Genomic DNA, 23,955 nt, shown 5'->3' on the forward strand with positions numbered 1-23,955 from the left:
AAGACAAGACATTTTATCATATGCAGTAGAAATAAAACACTGATAAATAGAAAACACAAGGAGCAGCAGACTTCAACAGTCCAAGCAGGACCAGAGGGCTCCCTTCTGGAATCCAGACTTCACTGGAAATACTGACCAGAACCCACCTTCAGTTAGACAGATGTCAAATACATCACAAGACGACCGACTTCCATGAAGACGGCTAGATTGACATCTGTGTAATAGTATAAACCATTTAAACAGCTGAAGCTAACAGCCCATCCATAATAGCTGAAAGTTCAGAGACACTACAACATAGATGTTAATAGTTTAGAGTAAGCTGCAAAGATGATACAGAAGAGAACTTTTTAGTGCAGCATCCCAGGAAGAGAGGATTTTCTTGGTCACATTGATAAAATTCACATCTCTGTGGTAAATTATTCCAAAGACTTCACACTGTCATTTTAGTTGTTTAGGTAGCGTTTGTGTTTTGCAAGCTTCTTTTAAAAGTAGGACCGTATCTGTTTCTATTCTGTGTAACTGAGTAGAACTTTAATAACCAAGGTGGAAAAATCACAAGCACAAGGCAGAAGTTAGAATTAAAAAAAAAAAAACAGAACACTACCTCTGATTCAACAAAAACCACCACTACAAAAAGGCAGCAGAAAGTACCCTCTAGAGAGAGTTCTGGAACATTGCGCAAATGCTACCTGTATGCTTAACACACACCTCATGAATGGCACAATCCTTCAGAAAGCACCAACACACTGACAAAACAGACCGCACAATGAAGTCAGAGACAACAACAAATAAGGCACACACCTTTCGTTTTAACGTTGGCTTGGTGAGAACAGGTGGAGAGCTTGATCGAGGACTCACAGGGTCATCATCTTCCTCTTCACTACTCTCACTAAAACACCTCAGAAGTGCTCTATCACTATCACTGTAGCGGCGGGGTAATCTGTCACAGTCCTCCGGGAATCTACACTTCAGTGGCTCCGTGTTCTTTTTCAACTGCCCTCTCCACCTTTCCATACCTTCGCTGTACCGCCGACGGGGAATTGCAGATTTTTCAGCTTTGCTGTACTGTTCCTGGGAAACTGCCGATTTTTCCTCATCTTCTGCATACCGGCCTCTTGGGGCTGGGGACTTCTCCTCACATTCACCACATCTGCCTTGCAAGGCCGCCGATTTCTCCTCGCAGTCACTGCACCGGCCTCGTGAGGCTGACGATTTCTCCTCGCATTCACTGCATCGCCCACTGGGAACTGCTGTTTTGTCCTCAATGGGCAATATTGGCTCCTCGTCCTCACAAAAGGGCTCCCGAAGTTTTTTGCCCTTGCGGTTCCATCGACCTCTTCGTGATGGCTGACTGTTTGCAGGAAGACTATCCAGAGGAAAAATGTGTTTGCTTGGCCGTGCAGAATTGGCTGGAGCAGCAATGTCTGGCTTTTTTTCACTCTCTGTCGGTGAGTAAGGCTCTTGCTCCTTCTTCTCCCATGAGACAGATTTTACCATCTGATTTAAATAAAAACAAATAGATCTCAAACTTTGTATTTAAGCATGCATGTCTATCCTGAATTCGATTCCACAAAAGCTTTTGAGCAAGAAGTTAGAAAAGTTTAACAAGAATGATTCTTGAGGATCTGAGAATAACAAAAGAATTGACCTTTACAAGATGCTATTAGTGCTAACTGCTACTCTTTTCCTCCCAGGTGATGATGTACCTCAATTAGCTTGCCAACAAGTGACTTCAGGCAGCAGAGCCATCTCGTGGCCTGTCAGAATGCAAACATCATCTTGCTATATTCAAACAAAGTATTTGTGTAATTTTCAAGAAAAAATAGAGACAAACCTGAGGCTGTTTTTCCATTAAAATGCACAATTAGTTTAATGTAAATACAATAACAGCACGTGATTTGCCTCTTAGTATACTAATCAGTGCTTATCACTTGATGAGCGAGCGCAAGCCTTCAAGGACAGCAGCCTAGATTTCAGAAAACTTCACTGTTCTGTGGGCAGTAATTCTAAAGATATTAGTGGTTTTGCAAAAGTACACAGCAAAATCCTTTGGTGAAAAATGTTAAAAGTTTTTGTTGATTCATTTCTATTTATGCTATTCGTCACTTACAGAAATACCAGGTCCTTCAAACCTAAATCCATTTCAGCAATTCGATGAGACCAGGTTGCTTGAGAGTGGGAGGCGAGTTTTTTGGTTTTGTTTGTTTCAGTTTTTAAACACTGCCCCCCCAACTCATACTGCAAAATCATTAAGGGTAGAAGGAACCTTTTTACTCTTATCAGAGATAGTCTTTAACCTTTCTCTAGACTATGTCTCGATGTTTTCCCTATTATTAGTTTCTAATCTGAAACTATAAAGATACATAAAGTACTGCATTACATTTTACGATTATGCTAAATGCCCAAGCTTGGCGTTTGAAATCTTCTTAGCATTGCCTGCAAAAGCACCAAGTGTAAACTATACGCCACACAGAAGTAAAAGATTAACTCTTACACTGGTTTCTGGATCCTTTTCTTTCTGCTGTTGTTGCTCTTCATTTTCCCCATCCTCTGTCTCTTCTTCTTCATCTTCAGAGACAACTGAGTTGGAAACTATAACAGGGGTCCAACGCAGACATTCTGCATCCACATCTATAGGTCGAACATTAGTTCTAAGCTTTGCCATATGTTCCTGGATAAGTTTCTCCCGACGAATGATCACAAATCTAAACAGTAATAATACTCTGATCAACAACAGGCTACATACTGTATGTCTTGTCATGTGAAACAGATATAAGATATTACAGAAAAATCTGTACTCTCAATCAATGCTGCCATGAACAACTTCAGAGAAGACAGAAAGCTCAGTAAAATTGTACAATCCGCAGTACCATCAGACTACCACAGAAAGTATCTTAAAACTGAGAAAATGTTGTTAAATTCTTTCTACTTCTTGTTAATAGTGAAGCTGTTATCCTTCTGTGGGTAACATTCAGTTGCTGAGTATCACTTTTAGTTTGTGTTAAATGGACAAGGGGTATGCCATTTGTAGAACAGGCAACATAAGGTGAAAGATACTGAAGAGTAATAAAAGGACTGCTTTAAAAAGTTACAGTCCCACTACCAGAGCGGGTTTTATTCAAGGGGCTGGGAGTAATATCATTGATTAAAGTATACTGTGAAACAAGGCCACAAAACTGTTTTCAAATAACTTCAAGTTTTCCAAGTAAGTTCCAAGTTTAACACAAAACACAACAGAATACAATTCCATTCCCAAAGCTGCTGTGGTCTGAATCAAGAATAATTCCCAGTATTTCACTTGACTTGCACCCTCAGCTGGGCAAGCAGACTATTCCATATCCACTCACCTCATTTCTCCCAGTGATCTACCCCCCACTGTTGAAGCATCCCATGTTAATCCACACAGTTAATGGTATCTTTGAGGCACAGAGAAGGGGGAAAACAACTGCCTGCTCAGTGACTGGAAAAAGGAACAGATTTCCCTCTAGAGAAAGGAAGTTGCTGTTCTTTGCTCTGCTTTGCAAGTATGTTGGACTGATTAGACTGAGGGACCCCAAAGAACATGGCCAAGAGACCTTCAAGGAGAGGAGGGAGAGAGCATCCGTCACTGGTCTCAGTGGCCGGTCTGGCCCAAACCACGACACACTCTCTCTCACCGCTGCAAATTACTCAGAAGTTCCACAGCTGCAAAGCTACACAGCCGGAAATCTGATCCAGCCTTGGCACTGCATAATTCTTGCATCACACAGGAGCATCATAAATCTCTACAGTCAGTATTTGGACACTTAATAAATAAAATCAAGCTTATTAAATGTGACTTGTCTCCAAACACCATTAAATTTCATTCAAATACATCTGAAGCTATTTGGAAATATAACAGGACTCCTGTACTCACTGATCACTACGGAAGTCCAGCATTCGGAGGTGATGTAGAGTGGAAGTGATATCTTGAGGACAGATTCCAGTCAGCTTACTCAATTTCTTGATGCTTAATTGCTTGTCACGTTGATGATAAAGGCACTCCAATATTACACTTTTCCAATAAGCCATATATGAGAGGCGCCCCAGGTCTGACAGGGGCTTCTCTGGTGATCCTGCTTGACCCTCACGCTTTGAAAGCAAATAGCCTAAAGACATACATGGAAAAGAAATTTTCAAAAAATTAGCACATATAGCTTCTGTTTCCACCCCAACTTCTACAAAGGCATTTTTCCAGAAAGTAGCTGAATGCTGCCTACAAGATACAGATTATAATTTCAAAAGATACACTGAGTAGTCTGTCCGGTTATTTTTTTTGGTTCAAAACTAACTGTAGTTATGCAGTTTCTAAACTCCGCTGCCATCAGACATTGGCTACGGGCAACGTCACAAGATGGCAGTAGTTGACTACCCAGAAACTATCCTAAGCCTGAAGTACACGAACAGTCTGCTGAGTATCTTGCAATTGCAATAGCGGTTTTGAAGATAAGAGGGAAAACTCATTTTAACCATTTAAAACTAATATGGCAAGCAATTTTCTTGAAAATTCTCTGCTGTCAAACTTCAGAGTACCAAGCTCTATCTAGAGAGGTGTAATTAATGTAAGACTGTGATACACTGCATAGGTTCAATAAAGACCAAGAGGTTATATCCTCCCCAGTATGACAAAGGGGGGAAAGGAGCAATCGGCTCACAAATGTGTCTTCTTGCTCCTGCTCTACTATAGCCCATGCTTGTTGATTTCTCAAGATCAAGATCATCGAGTTCCTTTGTTTCACCAATATTTTTAGGAGAACAACTTATCTACACAAACTTATCTACATTTACCAGGAAAATCATTCTAATATAAATATCCCAGTAGTGTTTTTGCTCTGGACGTTAACTTCAAAATTAGCACGTGCACAGGGAGGGCTATATTACATTGCACTCAGCATAATAAGAGAGATATAGTTACACTGGAAAGTTTCCCCATGAACTTGCTGAGATCCTTGTATGAATCTGAAAATTGAGTATTCAGAGCCTAAGTATGTTTGGTTTTATTGCTCTCAAAGCTAAATTAAAATGTAACTATGACTACCTTTTGCTTAAGGCACTCATTCACTTCATTAAGCTGCTAAAGGTTTCAACAGACCCTGCAGTTTTAGGGTTGGCTCTCTGTAGAAAGAGCTACATGCAGAAGGTAAGCTTCTGCTAAAAACACTATACTGACACATGCCCATAGTTTCCACCCTGAGTTGCTTACACAGGAAACATGAAAATTAGGGGGAAAATGATCAATTCGTCTTCAGAATTGAAGTGTTCCAACAATAAGAGTAAATTGTGAAGTTCAGATGATTTTGTGAGCATCAGAATCCTCTGTCCTGAGATGGTTTTTAATTTAAAAAATTATCGTCTTCCACAGCTAAGCCTTTCTTTAAAATACTAAAAGACAAAGACTAAAAAAAGTGAAGAAAAAGTTCCTTACTGAAGTCAATTAGGAACCTGCCATAGCCCTTACGCTGGTATTGTGGAAGAATCATTATACAAGAGACATTGTACTTCTGTTGGCAGTGTTTTTCCTGTTGGAAAAAAAAAAGCATCCAATTAAAAACAAACAAACAAAAAATACCAGTGAGAAACAGCAGAAGTTGTTCTGTACAAGTCCCTAATTACTTCTATAGCAAAAACTGCGCTAGAAAGCCACAAAGTTTCTTAGGAGCAGCAACTTACATGAGCCAAGGAAAGACTTTAAGAGTGATAATAATACTACAGCTCTATTACCATCATTTCAGTTCAGAAAAACGAGAAGAATGAAACCCTGACATAACTACCATATTCTGCTTACATACAACACAGTAAAGAATTAGGGCTGCATAGCAGGTAAGTTCAAGGCATAAATCTGAAGGCAGCTAAATTCACTGAAAAAGATTGCAGTATTCCAGTGAATCTTTAAACATTATAACTGTAACACACTAAAATTCAATCTCAAATCTGCTGTTTTAAAGACTGAAAGGAAAACCTTCAATCAAAGCTATGTAAGAATAAGTAAAACAATTATGGATACAAATCTTAAGAAAAGGCCGATCTGAAATCTTGGCCCTGCTCTGTCAAAAAAATAAAAGATTTGAAATGAGGTGCAAAATTGTCAAACTTGTTTAGAAATCAACCTATTTACAGAAGGAAAGATGAGACAGAACGACTTGGTAACAGTATTTATCTCACAAACAGTACTACCTATCAGAGCAGGAAGTTACTCGAAGAGTTGGGTTATTTCAGCTACTAGCTGCAGTACAAGTTCCCTTGGTACAGCAATTTAAAGACTCTGAAGCAGCATTTCTCGCCATAGCAAACGCAGTTCCAAGTGTGAAGTACTCAAATACTTGCCTTGGAAAAGTAGCCAACAAGGTGACAGCCCTTGACATCATTCTGTGTCAGCACGTAGAAAAGAAATGGCTCCACATCATAATAGAGAGTCTTATGGTCCAGGAAGAGTTTGGCTAACAAGCACAAATTCTGGCAGTAGATAGTGCTGACGTTGCCATCAACCTTACAGAAAGGAGGAAAAGTTTTGTCACTCCATTCACTGTCATGAAAGGACACGCTTCACCTGGGTATGCCTGTACATTTGAAATGCCTAACGAGAGGAAGGCTTCTTTGTCACAGGTAGCACCTCAAAGGACTTAAACTTCCACGGCATAAAGGCCGTGGCCACGTCACTGTTACATTCATTAGCTTAAACGAGAACTTAAAATTTGTTTTCCTAAAATGAAAAAGCATTTTTACAAAGCGAGCCTTCTCATATATTTTATGGATGAATAACCTGTACACAAGGTCAGGTCCCACTGCTTGCTTGTGGTTCTTCACTCTCAGCAACTGAATGCTTAAGAATGAAGATCTTTAGGGCTATGGAAAACTTATCAAACGATTGGGTGCTAAAGACCCTATTTTATAGATAGGAGTGAGTGGCTCCGTTTTCTAACTTACCTCAAAGACTGAAATATTATTTTTTCTGTAAATTTCATTGGCTGGAGGATGAAACCAACCACATTTTTTCATATGCTGCTGGAGAATAGTTCTACTTTTCATATACTTTAGACAGAATTCACAAAGGTACAACTTGGGTAGCCTGTAAGGAAAGATAAAGAAAGATCAAAGACTGAAGATAGACTTTTGTATAAAATTCCTCACTCCTGCAGATAGAGAACTTGAGTTAAAAAAGGCCAATATATACCAACCTTGTGTATGTGCTAATCAGGCCAAAAGCACCTTACCATACTTAAAGTCATGGCACTTACTCATTCTGTAATGAATCCATATTAAAAAAAAGTGTGTACTTAATGTCCTGCATAATTACTTCTATGATATTAATTTACGTCAGAAGAAATACATGCCTTGATTAAAATCCTAGAAAAAATAGCAATAAAACGCCAGTTTTGCACCAGTGACACTAGAATGAGTTTGATAAATATTCTCTCCCTTCCCTCCTCGTAACAGATAGCTGTATGTACCGCGGAGGAACAGGTCAGACCACCATCTATCCATTTGCTTTAAAACCATTTTACATACTACATTGACATGAACAATCCGAATGCAAGTGACCAGATATTGTTGTGATTCAACCCCATTCACATACTCTAGCTTGGGGAGGGATGCTATTTTCAGGTACCTTCAATGCCTTTAGCAGAGTTAGAATAATTCCTCATGACAGATCACATGCTCTTACTAAATGTTACAATAAAGAGTTTTATTTAATTTTCTCTCTCTGGCAATAACCTTTAGATGTTATTCCTCTTTCTGAATAAAGTTAAAGTTTGGAGTTTACAGTTTAGACAGTTTACAAAGCTCTTAAGCAAGAGAACAACAAAACAACTATACATGCATCACAACAATCTTTCAGATGCCAAAACCTGTAACATTAAGCTTCTTTAGCTGTGTTGAATACATACAGCATAAAAATAATATATGAAAGTAATTCCTGTGAAGTTTCTATTTATTTTTCTCTTTCAACTCCCATAGATAGTATACAGACAATTCTAGTCAAATAATTCAATACACAGTTAAAATCCTATTCCCTAAACAAATCTATTATTTTTTATCACGAGGAGCGCTGCAGTTGATTGGCTGGAAGGAAGAGATGGCGTCCAGAGGAGCCTTGACAGGCTGCAGGAGCGGGCACATGCGAACCACGTGAAGTTCAACAATGCCAAGTGCAAGGTCCTGCACGCGGGTTGGGATAATCCCCACTACCAGTGCAGGCTGGTGGGTGAGCGGATTGGGAGCAGCCCTGCTGAGAAGGACCTGCAGGTACCGCGGGATGAAAAATTGGACATGAGCCAGCAATGCGTGCTTGCAGCCCCGACAGCCAACTGCATCCTGAGCTGCATCTAAAGCAGCGTGGCCAGCAGGGCAAGGGAGGGGATTCTCCAACTCTGCTCTGGTGAGACCCCACCAGAACACTGCATCCAGCTTGGGGGTCCTCAGCACAAGACATGGACCTGTTAGAGTAAGTCCAGAGGAGGGCGACAAAAATGATCCAAGGGCTGAAACATCTCGCCTATGAAGACATGCTGAGAGAGTTGGGGTTGCTCAGCCTGGAGAAGAGAAGGCTCTTGGCAGACCTTATTGCACCCTTTCACATATAAAGGGGGCTTATAAAAAAAGATCGAGAGAGACTTTTTACCGGGGCCTGTTGTGATGGGACGAGAGGCAATGGCTTTTAACTGAAAGAGGGTAGATTTAGATTGGACAGAAGGAAGACATTCCTTACAATAAAGGTGGTCAGACACTGGAACAGGTTGCCCAGAGAAACTGCAGATGCCCCATCATTGGAAGTGTTCAAGGTCAGGCTGGACACAGTTATAAGCAACCTAATCCAGTGAAAGATGTGCCTGCCCACAGCAGGGGGGTTGGACTAGATGGTCTTTAAAGTCCCATTCCAACCAAAACCATTCTGTGATACGACATGTAAAGAATCAATGTACTCTGAGACTCAGATACTCTAATCACTTACATGTTTAATAACAGCCCAGCACGATGTCATTTAGCTGAGGCTGCTCCCTCCTCAGAACGTGGAATATGTCAGTTCTTTGGGAATCCACCTAATCCTATATTCCTGTGGCAGTCTGAACGCTCACAGCATATGCAGATTGTTGCAGAGAGCTTACCAACTTTTTGACCCAGCCTAAAAAGACCTTAAGATATCTATTAACTACCATGAAAAATATCTGGATTGTGTGTACTTTGCTTCTGTCCTACATTCAGATAGAATCTTCTTAAGATTTCTACGCCTGCTGGAGTACAGCTTGCTCATAAACACTAAAGCAGAACAAAGAAGAATGTTCAGTCATACCTCGAGTATTCCTGTGGATATGGGGAGGAGTACCAGGTCTGGATTTCGTACTTGCCAAATTCGATGACAGAAGGGCATCGGACTTGTGGATCAGGAGGCCCGGTCACCCCTACTTTCTATGCAAGGGGAAAAAAATGTTTTCATGAATTTCCAAGTGAAAGACTTCCAAGATGAAACAAAATAAAATACTCTTATCTACACAGTCCATCCTACTCGAACTCATAGAGAATTAGCGAGATGCAGACATCGCTTTCTAACACTAAAAAACAGTACCAGTCACATTCAAGCAAGCACGTGTTTCACAAAAAGGAATTAGCAAGCATTGCCATACCACATACCTCCACTACCTTTCACACTTTTGCATGTCATAGTTTTAAATACAAATTAATCCACAGCAAAATTCAACACAATCTTTTTTCAGTCCCGTGGCTATTTCCTTTCTTGTTATTTCAATAACCAAGAACAGAAACACATAAACCGCTCCTGAGGTCAAGATCTACAATATTGAAGTATCTAACATAACACAACAGTGTCTTCCCAGCTCCAAGACTATATGTACTACTATGAATGTAGTGTCTACCAAAACAATACTCAGGGTATAGCTACCTGCTTATCATCATAAGTGCAGAAGACTTAAAGAAAATCCTCAAATTATTTATTAGAACAAAAAAAAAAAAAAGAAAATATCCTATTTTTTAATGACTTATACAACTTTATTTCCCCTCTCTCTCTGATAGTAACTGTATATTTTATGGGACCTAAAAATATGGGAACTAAATACTCTGCTTTCAAGGAAAACAAATGTTCTGTCAATTCATGAAGATTTTCTCTCAAAAGACTGTCACTCACACAATTATAAATTCAAATATTCCCACTGGCCTTGCATTATCGTATGCACCACCTGGACAGGAAAGCTATTAATAAACGAAGCCATGTTTCATGCAGGAGGTCAGAAACTAACATGAAGAGTACCAGTGAATTACCTATATGCAAATTTACACTAGCAGAATCAAAGAGCTATACCCAGGACAATGGCTTAGGGTTTGAAAGGCTAACGTTCAAAATTAATCTTTTTCTAAGTTTCCTAAGTGGGAATGGCTTAGGCAGAAGTCACCTCAGAATCTAACCCTAGGCATATGCATTTTAAGGAACTCTGTCTAGATTAAAAAGGACAGTAATCTCCTATGAAAATACTTAATCCAAGAGCTCCAAATAGACCCATCAGTAACCGATTCATGTTTCCTTCTATTCTTACTCAGAAGATAAACAGAGTATTTCAGTAGTCAGCCAAATAAGGTCTTACAGCTTACTACCTGCATATGATCCACAACCACTTAATTATTATTTCTCCCATTGGTTTATGGATTTATTCCTTGGGCTTCTCCTTTCATCTTAGGCTACCTACTAGGACAGAAACTAGATAAGAGAGTCAATTTATCTTACTTCAACTCAAAAGCTAGATTTAATAAGAACAAAATCCCTAGTATTTAAGAAAAAGAATTAAGACAATACCATTAAATAAGCATAATCTTGCCTGCTAAAAGTTTTTGCTATTTGTGAGGATTCCATGAGGAAAGGAAAGCACAACCTCTGCATTTTTGGTAACTGATACAATTCTTGCAACACAAAAATTTCACTCCTCAGCAGAACAAATCACCAACAAGCAGTTTAGGAAGGCAGCTCTTTACAGCTATGATAATCTATAGTTAAGCACTTCCTACATTGTAGTTTCAAAGGAATCGCTATTCTGACCCCCTACAATAGGTCAATAACAAACACAATTATCACAGGCACGTGACAAGTCTCAAGGAAAACAGCGTAACATGCACCTGCAACACTGAGTCCTCACCCCTGCTGCCTTTTCAGCAAGGGACCCCTCCTCCAAACGCCCAACACAAATGCAGAGACCCAGCTCCCACACAACTGTTCAGGCATCAGTCATTGGAAGAAAGCCCTCAATAGGAGACTAGTGCTCTATATAAACACACAGAGTAATGCCCTATCCTCTTCACAAAGAGCTGAAGTCTCTAGAAAAAGAATGTTTTAATTAGCCAGAGGCCCTGTGTGACCTACACTGCTAGCAAAGTCCCATATTTTATTGTTTTAACAGTCCACCCATTTTATCAGCTATTTAACAGCTCTATGTTCTGACAGAACTAAAGCCACAGCCCTCAAGGCTTTTTAGATGCCCACCTTAACCTCTTATGCTCTTATGCTCACTTCTATATCATCCTTCAGCTCTCTTGAGGTCAGTTCCCCATTACTCTCCAGCACCAGAAACCAAGCACATTAGCTTCTGAGAACAACTGACTAATCTGGACTCTGTGTTTCCTGTTTTTTGTTGTTGGGGTGGGGATTTGGGGTTTGTTTAAATTTCTTTTACAGATTTGGTACTTACTGCCAGACACTGAAAATTTAACTTTACCTGCAGTGCTTGTTCCTGAATATCTCTAAACAGCTCCATGTCTTTTTCAGTTAAGACATCCTGGCTCCCAAAAAAACGCTCCTCATTTTCCTGTTTTCCATCCCAGCCATCCTGATTGTCTGTAAATGAGAGAGAAAAATTGTCTTCACCTACATTTACAAAAGAGTACTTGCTCTTTAGTGTATCTTCTGGCTGTATCCAGACACTGTGCCAAGTTTGGGGTGGTTTGTTTTTTTTTTTTTAATGGGATTTTCTTTTTTCTTTTCAGATTTGGGACCACAAGGGATGAACCAGTTCTGGATTTGTGACCATGTAAGAAGTGTTGTCATATATTTAACCAGGTCCAAAACTCACCACTTAGACATTCATAGTATCATGAAAGCATTTGTAACAATGAGACAGTTTTGGTCAAATGGCTTACCATTATTCCCATTTCTCACAAACAAGGATCACAACTATTGAAATGCCGTTATCAGGTTCAACCAAAACCAGGACACTTCTGTTGGGAAGTATTAGTTGTTTAGCTTAAATAAGTAAGTTTTAATTAGAATAAATTACTTAGGGTTATAATATGGTGTGATATATGCTGTTTGCTTAGCTTCACTTCGCATGTGTAGCTAGATTTGCTGAAGCCTTTAGGTTGCAAGAGAGTTAATTTTCTTAGTAATTTTCCTAGCAGCTGGTACAGTGCTGTGTTTAGTCTTTTAGTATAAGAAAAATGTTGGTAACACTGATGTTTTGGTAGTGTTTTCCCTAAGTCTGGGACTTTTCAGTTCCCCATGTTCTGCCAGCGAGAGCAGGTGCACAAGAAGCGTAAAGCAGAAGATAAGGAGGCTACAGCCATCAGCAGAGACTGCAAATCAACAAGATAAGAGCAGTCAACAGCCCGCCTGCCTGGAAACAGGAAAAGAGTCCAATAAGGTGTTAGAAGACCCCAGACCACAAATCACCATTGGACTAAAAGACACGTGAACAGCGCGTCAGGGGCAGGTGTACAGAGCGCAAGGGTATAATTGCCATGCGATTTCTTTGTTCAACGTCCCTCCCTCGTTGGAGGCACCCAGTCAGGGCTGACCTCGCTGCTGTACCTTTCAATTAAATTACTTATTTTTATAAAATCTGACACCTGAGACTGCTGTGGGAAACCTAGGGTCAAGCCTGAAGAAGGAGGGAGCACGCCCAAGAGTAAGTGTGTGTGAGGAGTCAAAAGGGGCACCCATCGTCTCACTGGGGTCGCCCGCTGCAAAGGGACCCCTGGTCCTGGCAGTTACAGGCTGATCGTCTGTGACTCCTGGAATGGGGTGTGAGTGCTCGGGCAGCCGCTTCTCCTTAACACTTCATCATCACCCAAGAAATACCCTTCCGCAAAAAAAAAAAAAAAGCAAACAAAACCCACAAGACACTCCACCTCACCCCCAAAGTATTAAGACACACGATTGTTCTTCCAGCACCAGCCAGGCTAATGCACATAAGTATTCTAAAGCTGTAAACCTTGTATGTTATTGTAGAATATTTTCCACTGCTTGCTTAGGAACAATTCAAGCTATGAAACCACTCAATAAGACTGTAAAGTTCTGCACATAGAGATTAAATCTAGGTTCAGTCACACATTAGTGTCTTAAGCTAGAAAAGAAAACAAAGCAAGCAGAACTGTGTTCAAAAAAAGGGATGGTCTCCAGCAAGGTGCCAAACTGCATGAAGCAGGCTCCTCTATGGCTGCGAAAATTAAGAAACAGTTGCATACAAGCCTATACCATAATCAGAAACTCATGGGTAAGACTGGTTTTTATTATCTGTTTCCCATTACATACTTCTACATTGTTGTTCTTACTTTCATTGACGACTCCCTGCGTTACTTCTTTCAAATGTGACATTATTTAGCACATTTCCTAGGGCAATTCGCAAGCCCCTCATTACCAAGGGGCATTTCACCTCACAGTAATCATTTAATCCCTCACCACACCTTGCCATCATATATAAAGAGCCAAAGGTCTCTAGGATCGCTTCCTTTTTCCAACTGGTATTCTACCTGAACGCACCAGAGATAACTGTGTTTGAGTATTAACTTTCAGCTCAAAGTTTCTAGCCTCTAACAACTCTAGTCACTTCAACATCCTAGCCTTTGAAAGTTGGCTTGGTGTACAGGATACTTACATTGGCAGGGTGAAAAATCTTTACCTGTGGGCCATTCTGAAGTGCTAGATTTCCTGGTACCCTTTTTCCTGATCCTGTACTGCTGAGAATAGTCTACGACTTCCCCTCGAGCTTTTCGTCCATCAGGGGAGGGAGTGAAGAATTTAGTAAGGCCATCTATAAGCCCTTTGGTTTTCTTGTTAAACTTCAAGGTGGTGCTGCCGTCTCTGCAGAAGTCCAAGACATCTGCCTGCTCCAGGTATCCTCCTTCTGATGACACCGACTGGCTGGACAGAGCTATCTTACGCTTCCGACCCCGACCAGGGCCAGTTCGAACTTTGCTGAAAGGGCCTTTTGATCTAAAGAATGAGAAGGGGAAAGATATGGTCAGAAGATTCGGTAAAGTGGTTTCCTTTGGGTTGCAAAGTGGACTACCATCTTCACTACTTATTTATCAATCACACAGAAGCTAAATGTGAACTGAAGAACTTAGTAATGAGTAGTCAAGAGCCTGTGTACCCTAGAGAAGCCAGGATTCTAAACATCTCAGTAGAAATACTCCCCTATTTTTCTCCACACTGAACATTATGTGCCATTAATTTGAGTATAAACAATAGATTTTCACCAAATTTAATACAACATTAAGTTTTAAAATCAGTAGCCAGAATCAATACATTGCACAAAAGGTTTCAATTTATGCAGTCATTAAACATTTACACTTGTTATTTGTCATAGAATCATCATACAATGGTTTAGGTTGGAAGGGACCTTAAAGACCACCTCGTTCCAGCCCCCCAGCCCTGGGCAGGGACACTTCCACCATCCCAGGCTGCTCCAAGTGCCGTCCAATGAACACCTCCAGGGATGGGGCAGCCACAGCTTCTCTGTGCAACCTGGGCCAGGGGCTCACCACCCGCACAGTCAAGAATTTCTTCCTCATATCTAATCTAAATCTCCCCTCCTTTAATTTGAAGCGATTCCCCCTCATTCTATCACTACATGCCCTTGTAAAAAGTCCCTCTCCAGCTTTCTTGTAGGTGCCCTTCAGATACTGGAAAGCTGCTATAGGGTCTCCCCGGAGCCTTTTCTTCTCCAGGCTGAACACCCCCAACCCTTCAGCCTCTCCTCACTGCAGAGGGGCTCCAGCCCCTGTGTTGTTTTTGTACTGATAGGAAACTGTCATAAGAACTACACAAAAAGTTAATGTATGCAGGACATGCACATTCGCAAAGAACCTGTACTACTCACAGTCATCTTCGCAGAAAATAGTGTTGGTCTCCAACCAGCTGCCATCTTTCAGGCTAGAAATTTTTAAGCTCTATTGAGATAACCGAGTATTTAACATTTCTCAGCCTTAGACCATTGTTTTAGGAAGCTCACTGTTTTTAGCTATAATCTTTGCAGCTATAGAGGATAGAAATAGGCTGCTTTTTCCTAAAAAGACAAACTAAGCATCTGTGCATAATTCTGTGGATGTATTTTACAAGTGAAATGATGGAACAAAGGAAAAAAATTGTGAATAAATTATGAAATAAAAATTAAAAGCAACAAAAGAGCAATAGCAGACAGCTAGCTTTTCTTTTGCCCCTCTGACTCATATTGGGAGTTCCTCTAAGCAAAGGTATCACAGAGACTTAAAAAAAAAAATAATAGGATGTTTAAGAGAGACATTCCCTCTACGGTTTTATAAGCATTAAACTTTGTAAGTTTTTCTTCCAGAACATCCTTTGTTGCTATTGGATAGAATCAAGTGACAGTTCAACTTTGTTTTCAGGTGATTTGATGCCCAAAACAGTAGTTCTTCATTGTTCTCCTTCATTGTTTTTGTCCCCTGCACAGTCAATACTGCTGCATCACAACTAACACTGCACAGCAATCTTAATTCAAGGAAACTGCTCTGGCTGAAGAGTTACCCAAAGAGTTCCCACCCAAATCCAATTCCCTGATGACTGGCTGCCCCACAACCACCACAACAAGGCCACAGAATCTGTCCCAGCACAAGAGTGCTCCACAAATGCAGAAACATGTGGAACGGAAGCAGAAAGGGGCCAAATGTTTTCTGGCAGCAGTGTCAGATTAAATATATGTCAAACAACCACCTCACATGCTTTCTTGTAGGATACTCAGAAAGAGTTCTTGAGAAATGGAAAGCAAAACCATTATGCTGGAAGAAACAGCCATCCAGCAAAACAGATTTGACACGAACAGCAAAATTAATCTATGACTATAAGGACTAGTAAGTTACTACAAAGAGTCAAAAATCTAGGTAAAAAGCAGTACCAAGATTATTTCTAGTCCTTCACAGCACTCTTCAGAAATTCTGTATTGAAGAATAATGAGAAGCTCTTCATTGTAAAACAAATCTTCTCACAGAGTAGAGCAGACGCTTCAAATATACCCGCTGCCCTACAGAACCTCACACCATACTCCTCCTTACAGACAGACTTACGTTGTATTTTGATTCTTTAACCTGTTTTTGGGACGTCCTATTGGGTTAGCATAACGTCGTTTTATCTGTGCTGCCTTCTTGTGTAGAAGTTTTCTTCCTTTCTTCCGTGGCCGACATATTTGACATATCCACATACCTATAAGACACAAGTCCCCATCACTAAACGCAAGGGACATCTATATAGGACAAAAAGGAGAATTACAGGCCCCAAGTCTTCTGACAGAAAGGGTAGGAACCATACCAAAGGCCCCAGCTTTCACATATACAGGTAAGAAAAAGTATGTGTACGTTCCAGAATTCTAAACTTAAGTCCAGTTAATTTCTCACACACACACACCCCAGATATACTTCCCACAACCACACTGGAAGTCTCTTTAATTCATAGCACATTATCAGAAAACCATAAAGAAGTAACATATTTAATTATCCCATATTTTGCTTACAACTACGCTACTTCCAACTATCTTCTATAGGAAAATTTTCTTCTAACTACCAAGAAAGAATCTTCCATAGATAACCTGCTTTCTGATGGAAAAAAGAAGTTTGGTTGTACTCCAGGATTCTCTACTGTCCAAATGGATACGACTCCAAAGACTTAGAAGCCCATTTCTTTCTTTTGGACAAGGCTATTCATTCAAATGAAAGCTGATCATTTTAATCTGCAAGGATCAGTTTTATTCCCTCAAACCTCCAAGATTTTTTTCAAAACCCTTCATAGACAGTAATGTGCAGGAAGCAGGAGACAGTGGAAAACCTGCACGTGAAGCTCTGAGCCTTCTCTAGTTTCCAATACCTGAAAAGCAATGCTGTAAAGAACAAGTTAAATGTAGCTACCAGAGGACCAAATATGTGGAAGCACTTTCTACCCACTAATCTCCTCCACCACCATCTTAAATAACCCTTTTCACCACAAAGTCCTCACCTTTTGGCATCCTGGTAAGAGGTGGGTCACAGCACTCCATGTGAAAGCCACGGTCACATGAGTCACAAAATAGCATGTTATCCTGTTGAAGACAGATAAAGTTAATCTCTCTTTAGGTGTGCATCAGCATCAAGCCCTCCGTTAATTTGTCACCATCTCTGAGAACACTCACACAGTTTTCAACTACAGACATATGGTATTTCACAAGTCTCAGAAAGACTGCCAGACTCAAACAAAAGCTGAAAATATTTGACTCTAGAATGGTTTTATTTTGTAGTTTAACAGAACATCCACAAAACTGATATCCTCTTCATTCAGTCCATATTCCACTGTACTCACAGCATTTTTGCCCTGATCTCGACAGGAACTGCATGTTTTGCACTCAATACACTGCCATCGCAAGGCTTTCACTCGAACTGTCAACTCTGGAGAGAATTTCAAACAGGACGGATGACCTACAGAAAAAGGAGAAAATTATACCAGTAAAACCATTCCACTGCTGTCAATGCTCACAGATACTTCACAGAAAGATTACTTTATCAATTACATATTCCGATGCAGAATTCTGTTTATCCAGATACTCCTCTATTTTTAGGTGCTTCCATTCTTACCTACACAAAAAACCAATACCCTAGATCGCAAGTGGCAGGCCCACATACAGAAGAACAAGAAGATTTTTTATAACTGAATTGAGAAACACGATAAAACTGGTCACCATTACCACATTTTTAAAGAAACGTCCAGGAGCCCAATGAACTATTTGTGTTATGTTAACTGTCTCCCCTCTGGGAGCACGAGATTCAGCTGAACTAACTGCATTATATGCCATAGATGCGTACTCCTCATACGTATGGGTCAGGAGTAGTCACTACACTAGACTTCTGTCTCAAGTGGAAAGGTTGTTACTAGACGCACGCTCCTCACGTGTATGGGTCAGGAGCAGTCACTATACCGAGCGCTTCTGTCTCAAGTGGATGGGGTATTACTAGCAGCACTGTGAATGGTCACCTACCACTGTTGCCACAGTCAGCACAAGAGATGAGCTCCTCAGGTTTCTTCTCCCGATTTTGCTCTTTAGTACCAAGGCAGAAACTGCAGATTGGAATTGGTTCAGCAACCGGCTGTGAGGAAAACAGACAAGAAAAGCACTGAGTATATCAAGGGAACAAATACACAAAATCACACAGATATTTATATCACATGTAAACAGTATGTAATATGCACCGCATCTCACAGAGTTTAGTTGGTTCTCACCACACAATACTGCATTAACTGTAACCTGAACAGAAGTCAGAAGTCCAAAGACAAGAGAGGTACAAAGGAAAAGAGAATGGAACTCCAGGGCTAGGGGAAACCTGGAAAAACAAGCTGGAAAGAGAGCTATAAATTAATACATAACTGAATGCAAAGTCAGAGAGAGCTGGTGCCCTAAGTGTCAACAAATGAATGAGCTATGAGGTGACGCAGCAGTGGAAAAAAGGCACAGATGACCCCAGAACACAGTGGCCTTAGGAAGTCCCATCAGATATCCAGAAAGCAGTAATGCAAACATGGAAAGCAGTTATAATACATTACCTAGAATAAAATGTATTATAGGACAAGTACAAAAACTGTACAACTATTAACATGATTACGAAAAATTAAAATAAAATAAAATTCCCTTGTAAGAAACCACACGAGTATGCTGTTTAGCACTGAAAAGCAGCAGACAAAAAGGTTTGGTCTCTCTGAAAAAGTTAAGGGGGAGTTAAACATTATGCAGGGAAAAAGATGTACTTAAGATGAGGCATAACACCAGCAAAATAACAAACATATTGACTAGCCAACAATACATTTGGCCTGAAATAAGCAGGAGGTACACAAACCGAAGTACTGACGTTCTACAACAGCCTCCTCAAAAGAAGTAACAAGTGCAATAACTGATTGTTTTAAAGTGGCACTCGATCAATTGATGAGAGGGAAACGATAGCTTTATTTCCAGTAACATTAAGTGCTGGACTTCATAATCTAGCAAATTCTTTCTCATCCGATTCCAAGACAAGACTGTGATTTATAGTTTTCAGAGCAAAGATGTAAGCAAAATTTTAATTTGAAAATATAATAAAAATATGCTAAAATCACACTTAAAAGACTGGAAACACTAAAAATGATAGATTATGGTACGTTTTGAGACACATTCTTTGTATACCTGCATCACGTTATAGTTAATGATTTCACACATACCTTTTTCAGAGTATGTTATGCAGCTACATGCTGATGATTATTGTATAAAAGCATATGCCAGAACTTCTTCAAGGAATCTTTACTCTGGCTAAGCCAAAGCAAAAGCTATATCCAGAATAGAAATAGGTTGCTTTATAATACAGTAATATAGAAACTGGAAGTTTCAAGCTATATCTTTACTTCAGTGTACAGATCCAGTGTACTTACAGACAGAGGTGTGTTTCTTAAAACATCCACTAGATGGAAACCATCAGAACACCTTAGGAAATTTGCTATTTCAAAATGAAGCAACACAATATGGAATGACTACTTGGGAATGAAAGCCTAACATTCCTCGTTCTGAACCCAAGTATTTATCTTCTCCTTTGGGTAAATCCCAGACCATGGTGAAGTGTAAATTAATATGCAGTGATCCCTGTGGAGGCATCCGCTGGTCCTCTCTGAAAGAAACGCAATGATCTTGATCCACCACAAAGTTGCAGCAAAAAGGTTTACAATCCCTTAAAATCCAGTTTGGCATGTTCATTCACCTTTTATATATGGTCATATATTAGCTCAGTTAAAATAAAAAAATATTAAAAAAAAAAATTACAAAACTCTTTAGCTTCTTTTAAATAAAGCACATTGTAACCACCACAATATTACAAGTGCTGTTTTGCCAGAGATGGACTCAGTGAAAAGAATTTCACATCCCAGAATCATCCATTTTCCTCTCATTTTAGTCTGAGGTTATGATAAAGTTTCATAGAGAATCTCAACTACACTGTAACAATCTCAGACAGAGGATAAAAGGCAGTATTTATTCTTTCTAATAGTTTAACTTTAATGCAACTGAACATTCAACAGCATCAATTTCCCTGCATGTATGGCTAAATCTTACTTTCTGACACAGTTTACTAATTTTTAACTCATAGTTAATGTGACGTTAAAGTTGCACTGTTGAATGCTGAAGTTTACATCTGGTATTAAAAAAAAAAAGCAATGAGGCACAAGAAGGGTGAAGAATGACAACGAAGCTATGACAAAAACATTTGTATTACTCTACACACTTCTGTTAGCTTTGAAGGTACCAATTCAAAGCAGAAATAATTAAATGAAGACTGCCAAAAATAGAAAAAGAAACCATAATCCAAAACCCCAGCACTTCCTTCCTCTGAATACAGAATAATCTCAGTGACACCGTAACAGAACAAGCACAAAATGTTGTTTTTCTTAATACAAAAGGGACAATATACTTTCAGAACTGAAATCTGGACCAAATTTCAAACTAAATTGCTTATGTATCTCAAGAAAACATTTATGGCTTTAGTTCAAAGGGCTGTAAAATGATGAGTTAATTCAGAGACTTGACGTAAGCCCAAAATGCCTACTCTGCAAATCCGGATATATAGAATCAAACTGCTAATCAGTACTCAGAAATGCCGTAAACATAGTTACAATTAAACAACCAGAAGAATTTCATTTTCCACTATATATATACAATCACAGTAGCACTTGGAGAGACTACTTATTCATGGAGAAGGGCTGTACCACAACATCACAAGACAAAGAAACCAGGCAAACCATATTTGCGATCACAGAGTAAGAACTGATGTTTTTACCATCCCTTACAGATTACATCAAGAACGCATTTGGTCTAGCATCTGCAAGTGTAGAGAAATGGACCTAATTATGCGGTCACACCTTATTAACTGTATTACTGAATTGCCATACAACCACAGATAAGACATTCGAACTTCTGGCACCACTTAAAGAACACATACACACCATTTGGTAATTATGTTTCTTTTTTTGGTATGGGGTTGTTTGTTTTTTGGGTTTTTTTGAGAAATTAAGGAGAATAGCTTTACTACTTCTGAAGGAGTCATATGCTACAGCCCGACAAAATGATGAACCTCTCGCAAAGCACAGATTTCAAAGGGGATTTCTTCCCTCTGGTCAGTGTCACAGCAAACACCATGGAATGCAATAAATCACATAAAAGAAGACAAGAAGATTACAAGATTTTTGCCAGCAGTATTAGGTGTACATAAAAGATACAGTCAGGATTAACAAATTATTATTACTGGACAACAAGTAAGAAAAATAAAGAGAGCAGAACAACCTGCAAGGAGGGGATGGGTGAAACAAATGGCAAAAGGCTCCTTGGAGGGAGCAGACAATAAAACTGTAAATGATGTAAATATTGCCTAATTTTACTTTATGTGATTAAATATCACAGACAAAAGCAAGAAGAATATAAAATAAAAATTAGATTTCGAGACTATTATCAGGATTGTATGTTTAGCTTCAATAATCACATAACAAGAGGATATGGAAATAATTTTCAACAGACAGACAAAATTATTTAAGACTAGACGACCTACAGAAATTAATATACTCGGAATGACTGAGAAATTAATTGGACACTAAATGTAAATATTTATACACGGAAGAAATATAAACACACTAACATATTAATATAGAGCACTGTATTGAACACTGCAGTCCTATATACTTATTAATCAAAGAACAATAGCACAATAAAAGGAATTAAAAAATGACTGTTTAAATATAGTATAAAGAAATGTTGTGCATTTAAACTATTGCATACTTCAAGCAACATGTAGTACACTACATCAAAAAATCACCCGTTGGCCCAAATTTTCATTTAAATTATGTTAAATGTTAGCCTCTATCATGAGTACTGTTTGATACAGTTTTAGATGACTTACGCATCCCCACACATCTGAATCACTTACTAAGTATATGCAATGCATTCATACAAGAACAGACGTTTCACAAGTGGCAGCAGACGTTTCTGGGTACCAGTGATACTGTTAACCACTGAAGGCACTGATGCCTTTGACATCAATTGCATATTCATATCTTACTGGTCCCTAAGCTGTGGTTAGTTTTAGTAGAAGTCATTTGAAAATTACTATCAACTTGCTAAACTGCATGCAGACCACACAGTAATAGTTTTCGTAGAGCAGAGTAACACTGATGGCAATTTCACTCCTTTTGGCACAGAAAACCAGCAGCAATGACCAGTGATATTACCTACTACAGTGCACAGGAACATCTAACTGACGTGTCAATCAACGAAATTTCTGGAACCAATCTGATCAAAGGTCTGACAGATATCCAAGCTCAGAAGAGACTGTAGACAGTTACGCCCCTTTGCATAGTATTTAGAGCTACCACCTTTCTCTGATAGCAAAAACCACTACTACCATCTCACTCCAAAGACAGCACCAAGCAAACGTCAATCCAACAGTGCAGGCTATGTTATTAGCACCAGTGAATGTTGCTGGGACCTCCACTCTGACTTTCTGATCTGAGAGACTACAATATTTTTTTTCCAGGAGGAAATGATACATTTTGACCCATTGTTTCTTTTTATCTGTCTCAAACCCATGACTTTTTGTTTGGGTTTTTTTGCGCTGCAATCCCTCATAAGAAACTGCCATGGTTCTTGGAAATCAAAACTTAGGATTTAAACCACTTACATAATCTGACACACTTCAAAGAAGCCTAGTACATTAATGAGGTAGTTTGCCTTTGGAAAAAAAAAAAAAATAAGACTACCACAACATATTTATAAAAGTATCTTTTACAAACATAATTTTATTCAATCAATGGATTGCTGTCAGAATGAAAACTTCCTGAGTTGCAATCCTACATTTTTTTAATACATAAAACCCTGCTAGTCTCCAGGCCCTTCAGCTGAAGGTTTTACCACTACATCCTAAAGAACGTGTCAACTTCCCGCTCCTTTAATTTGCTCCCTCACCTTCCACGAGAAAGGCTAGTACAGGAAGAGACACAGCGGAAAACAACCCAGAACTTTAAGCAGACGTCAAGTCCTTGGTTTTAGTTTTAAATAAGTGCTCTACAAAGTTAATATGTTATGATATACAGTCAGCAACACGGCAATCTCTGAGATGCTCCCTGAGATAAGTCCGTTGGAGCACTAATTATGAAATCTACTAACCAAGGAACTGTATTTCCCTTTGGAGCAAGGTCTTACTGCAGGCAGCAGCACCCTGAAGCGTCCTCACTCTTCTTCCTGGCCAGCAAGGACATCTCCACCTTATCAGCAATAAGAACAAACATCTCCACTTGTCTTTGCTTTGATTTACTTGGCTGTAAAAAGGAAACGACATTTCCCTTTCTCAGATTCTGGTATGAGAGTTCAATTTCAGCAGGGCAGTTCCACTGAGATTGAACAACTCCAAAGCCTTCCTTGCCGCTACAGTCACTCTCATTCCGCCGAGTGCGCACACTACTACTGCTATGAGCAAGGGAAGAATTATTTGTCTTTTGTCTGTTCAACCTGAAGGGAAAACTTGAAGCAATTGTGCAATCCAGGGCAGCTGATCATTTTACTGAAATGTTTTAGAATTTGATCATAATGTAACAACACCACGGCACTAAAGAGCAGTGAGCACTGAAAACCAGGTACACCAAAGGAAGCTTGTGCCTGATGTATTCCGCCAGACTGCCATCCTGCT

The 23,955-nt window shown here is 39.5% G+C and overlaps 1 protein-coding gene across 1 annotated transcript in view; it reads right to left on the reverse strand.

The window, feature by feature from the left end:
• Nucleotides 1-23,955, reverse strand: part of KAT6A (K(lysine) acetyltransferase 6A) — a 47,440-nt gene that overhangs the window by 9,118 nt on the left and 14,367 nt on the right. Inside the window, exons 3-17 of the mRNA XM_009883562.1 lie at nt 18,249-18,357; nt 17,576-17,691; nt 17,237-17,318; nt 16,315-16,450; nt 13,911-14,224; nt 11,733-11,851; nt 9,308-9,423; nt 6,943-7,084; nt 6,343-6,504; nt 5,444-5,537; nt 3,896-4,127; nt 2,495-2,705; nt 1,293-1,497; nt 802-1,205; nt 460-479 (exon numbers count right to left, since the gene is read on the reverse strand). Coding sequence (XP_009881864.1) covers nt 460-479; nt 802-1,205; nt 1,293-1,497; nt 2,495-2,705; nt 3,896-4,127; nt 5,444-5,537; nt 6,343-6,504; nt 6,943-7,084; nt 9,308-9,423; nt 11,733-11,851; nt 13,911-14,224; nt 16,315-16,450; nt 17,237-17,318; nt 17,576-17,691; nt 18,249-18,357 — 2,462 coding nt within the window. The remainder of the gene's footprint in view (nt 1-459; nt 480-801; nt 1,206-1,292; nt 1,498-2,494; nt 2,706-3,895; nt 4,128-5,443; nt 5,538-6,342; nt 6,505-6,942; nt 7,085-9,307; nt 9,424-11,732; nt 11,852-13,910; nt 14,225-16,314; nt 16,451-17,236; nt 17,319-17,575; nt 17,692-18,248; nt 18,358-23,955) is intronic.

The sequence above is a fragment of the Charadrius vociferus genome, unplaced genomic scaffold (assembly GCF_000708025.1).
Source record: "Charadrius vociferus isolate BGI_N301 unplaced genomic scaffold, ASM70802v2 scaffold354, whole genome shotgun sequence".
In the NCBI taxonomy this organism is placed as follows: Eukaryota; Metazoa; Chordata; class Aves; order Charadriiformes; family Charadriidae; genus Charadrius; species Charadrius vociferus.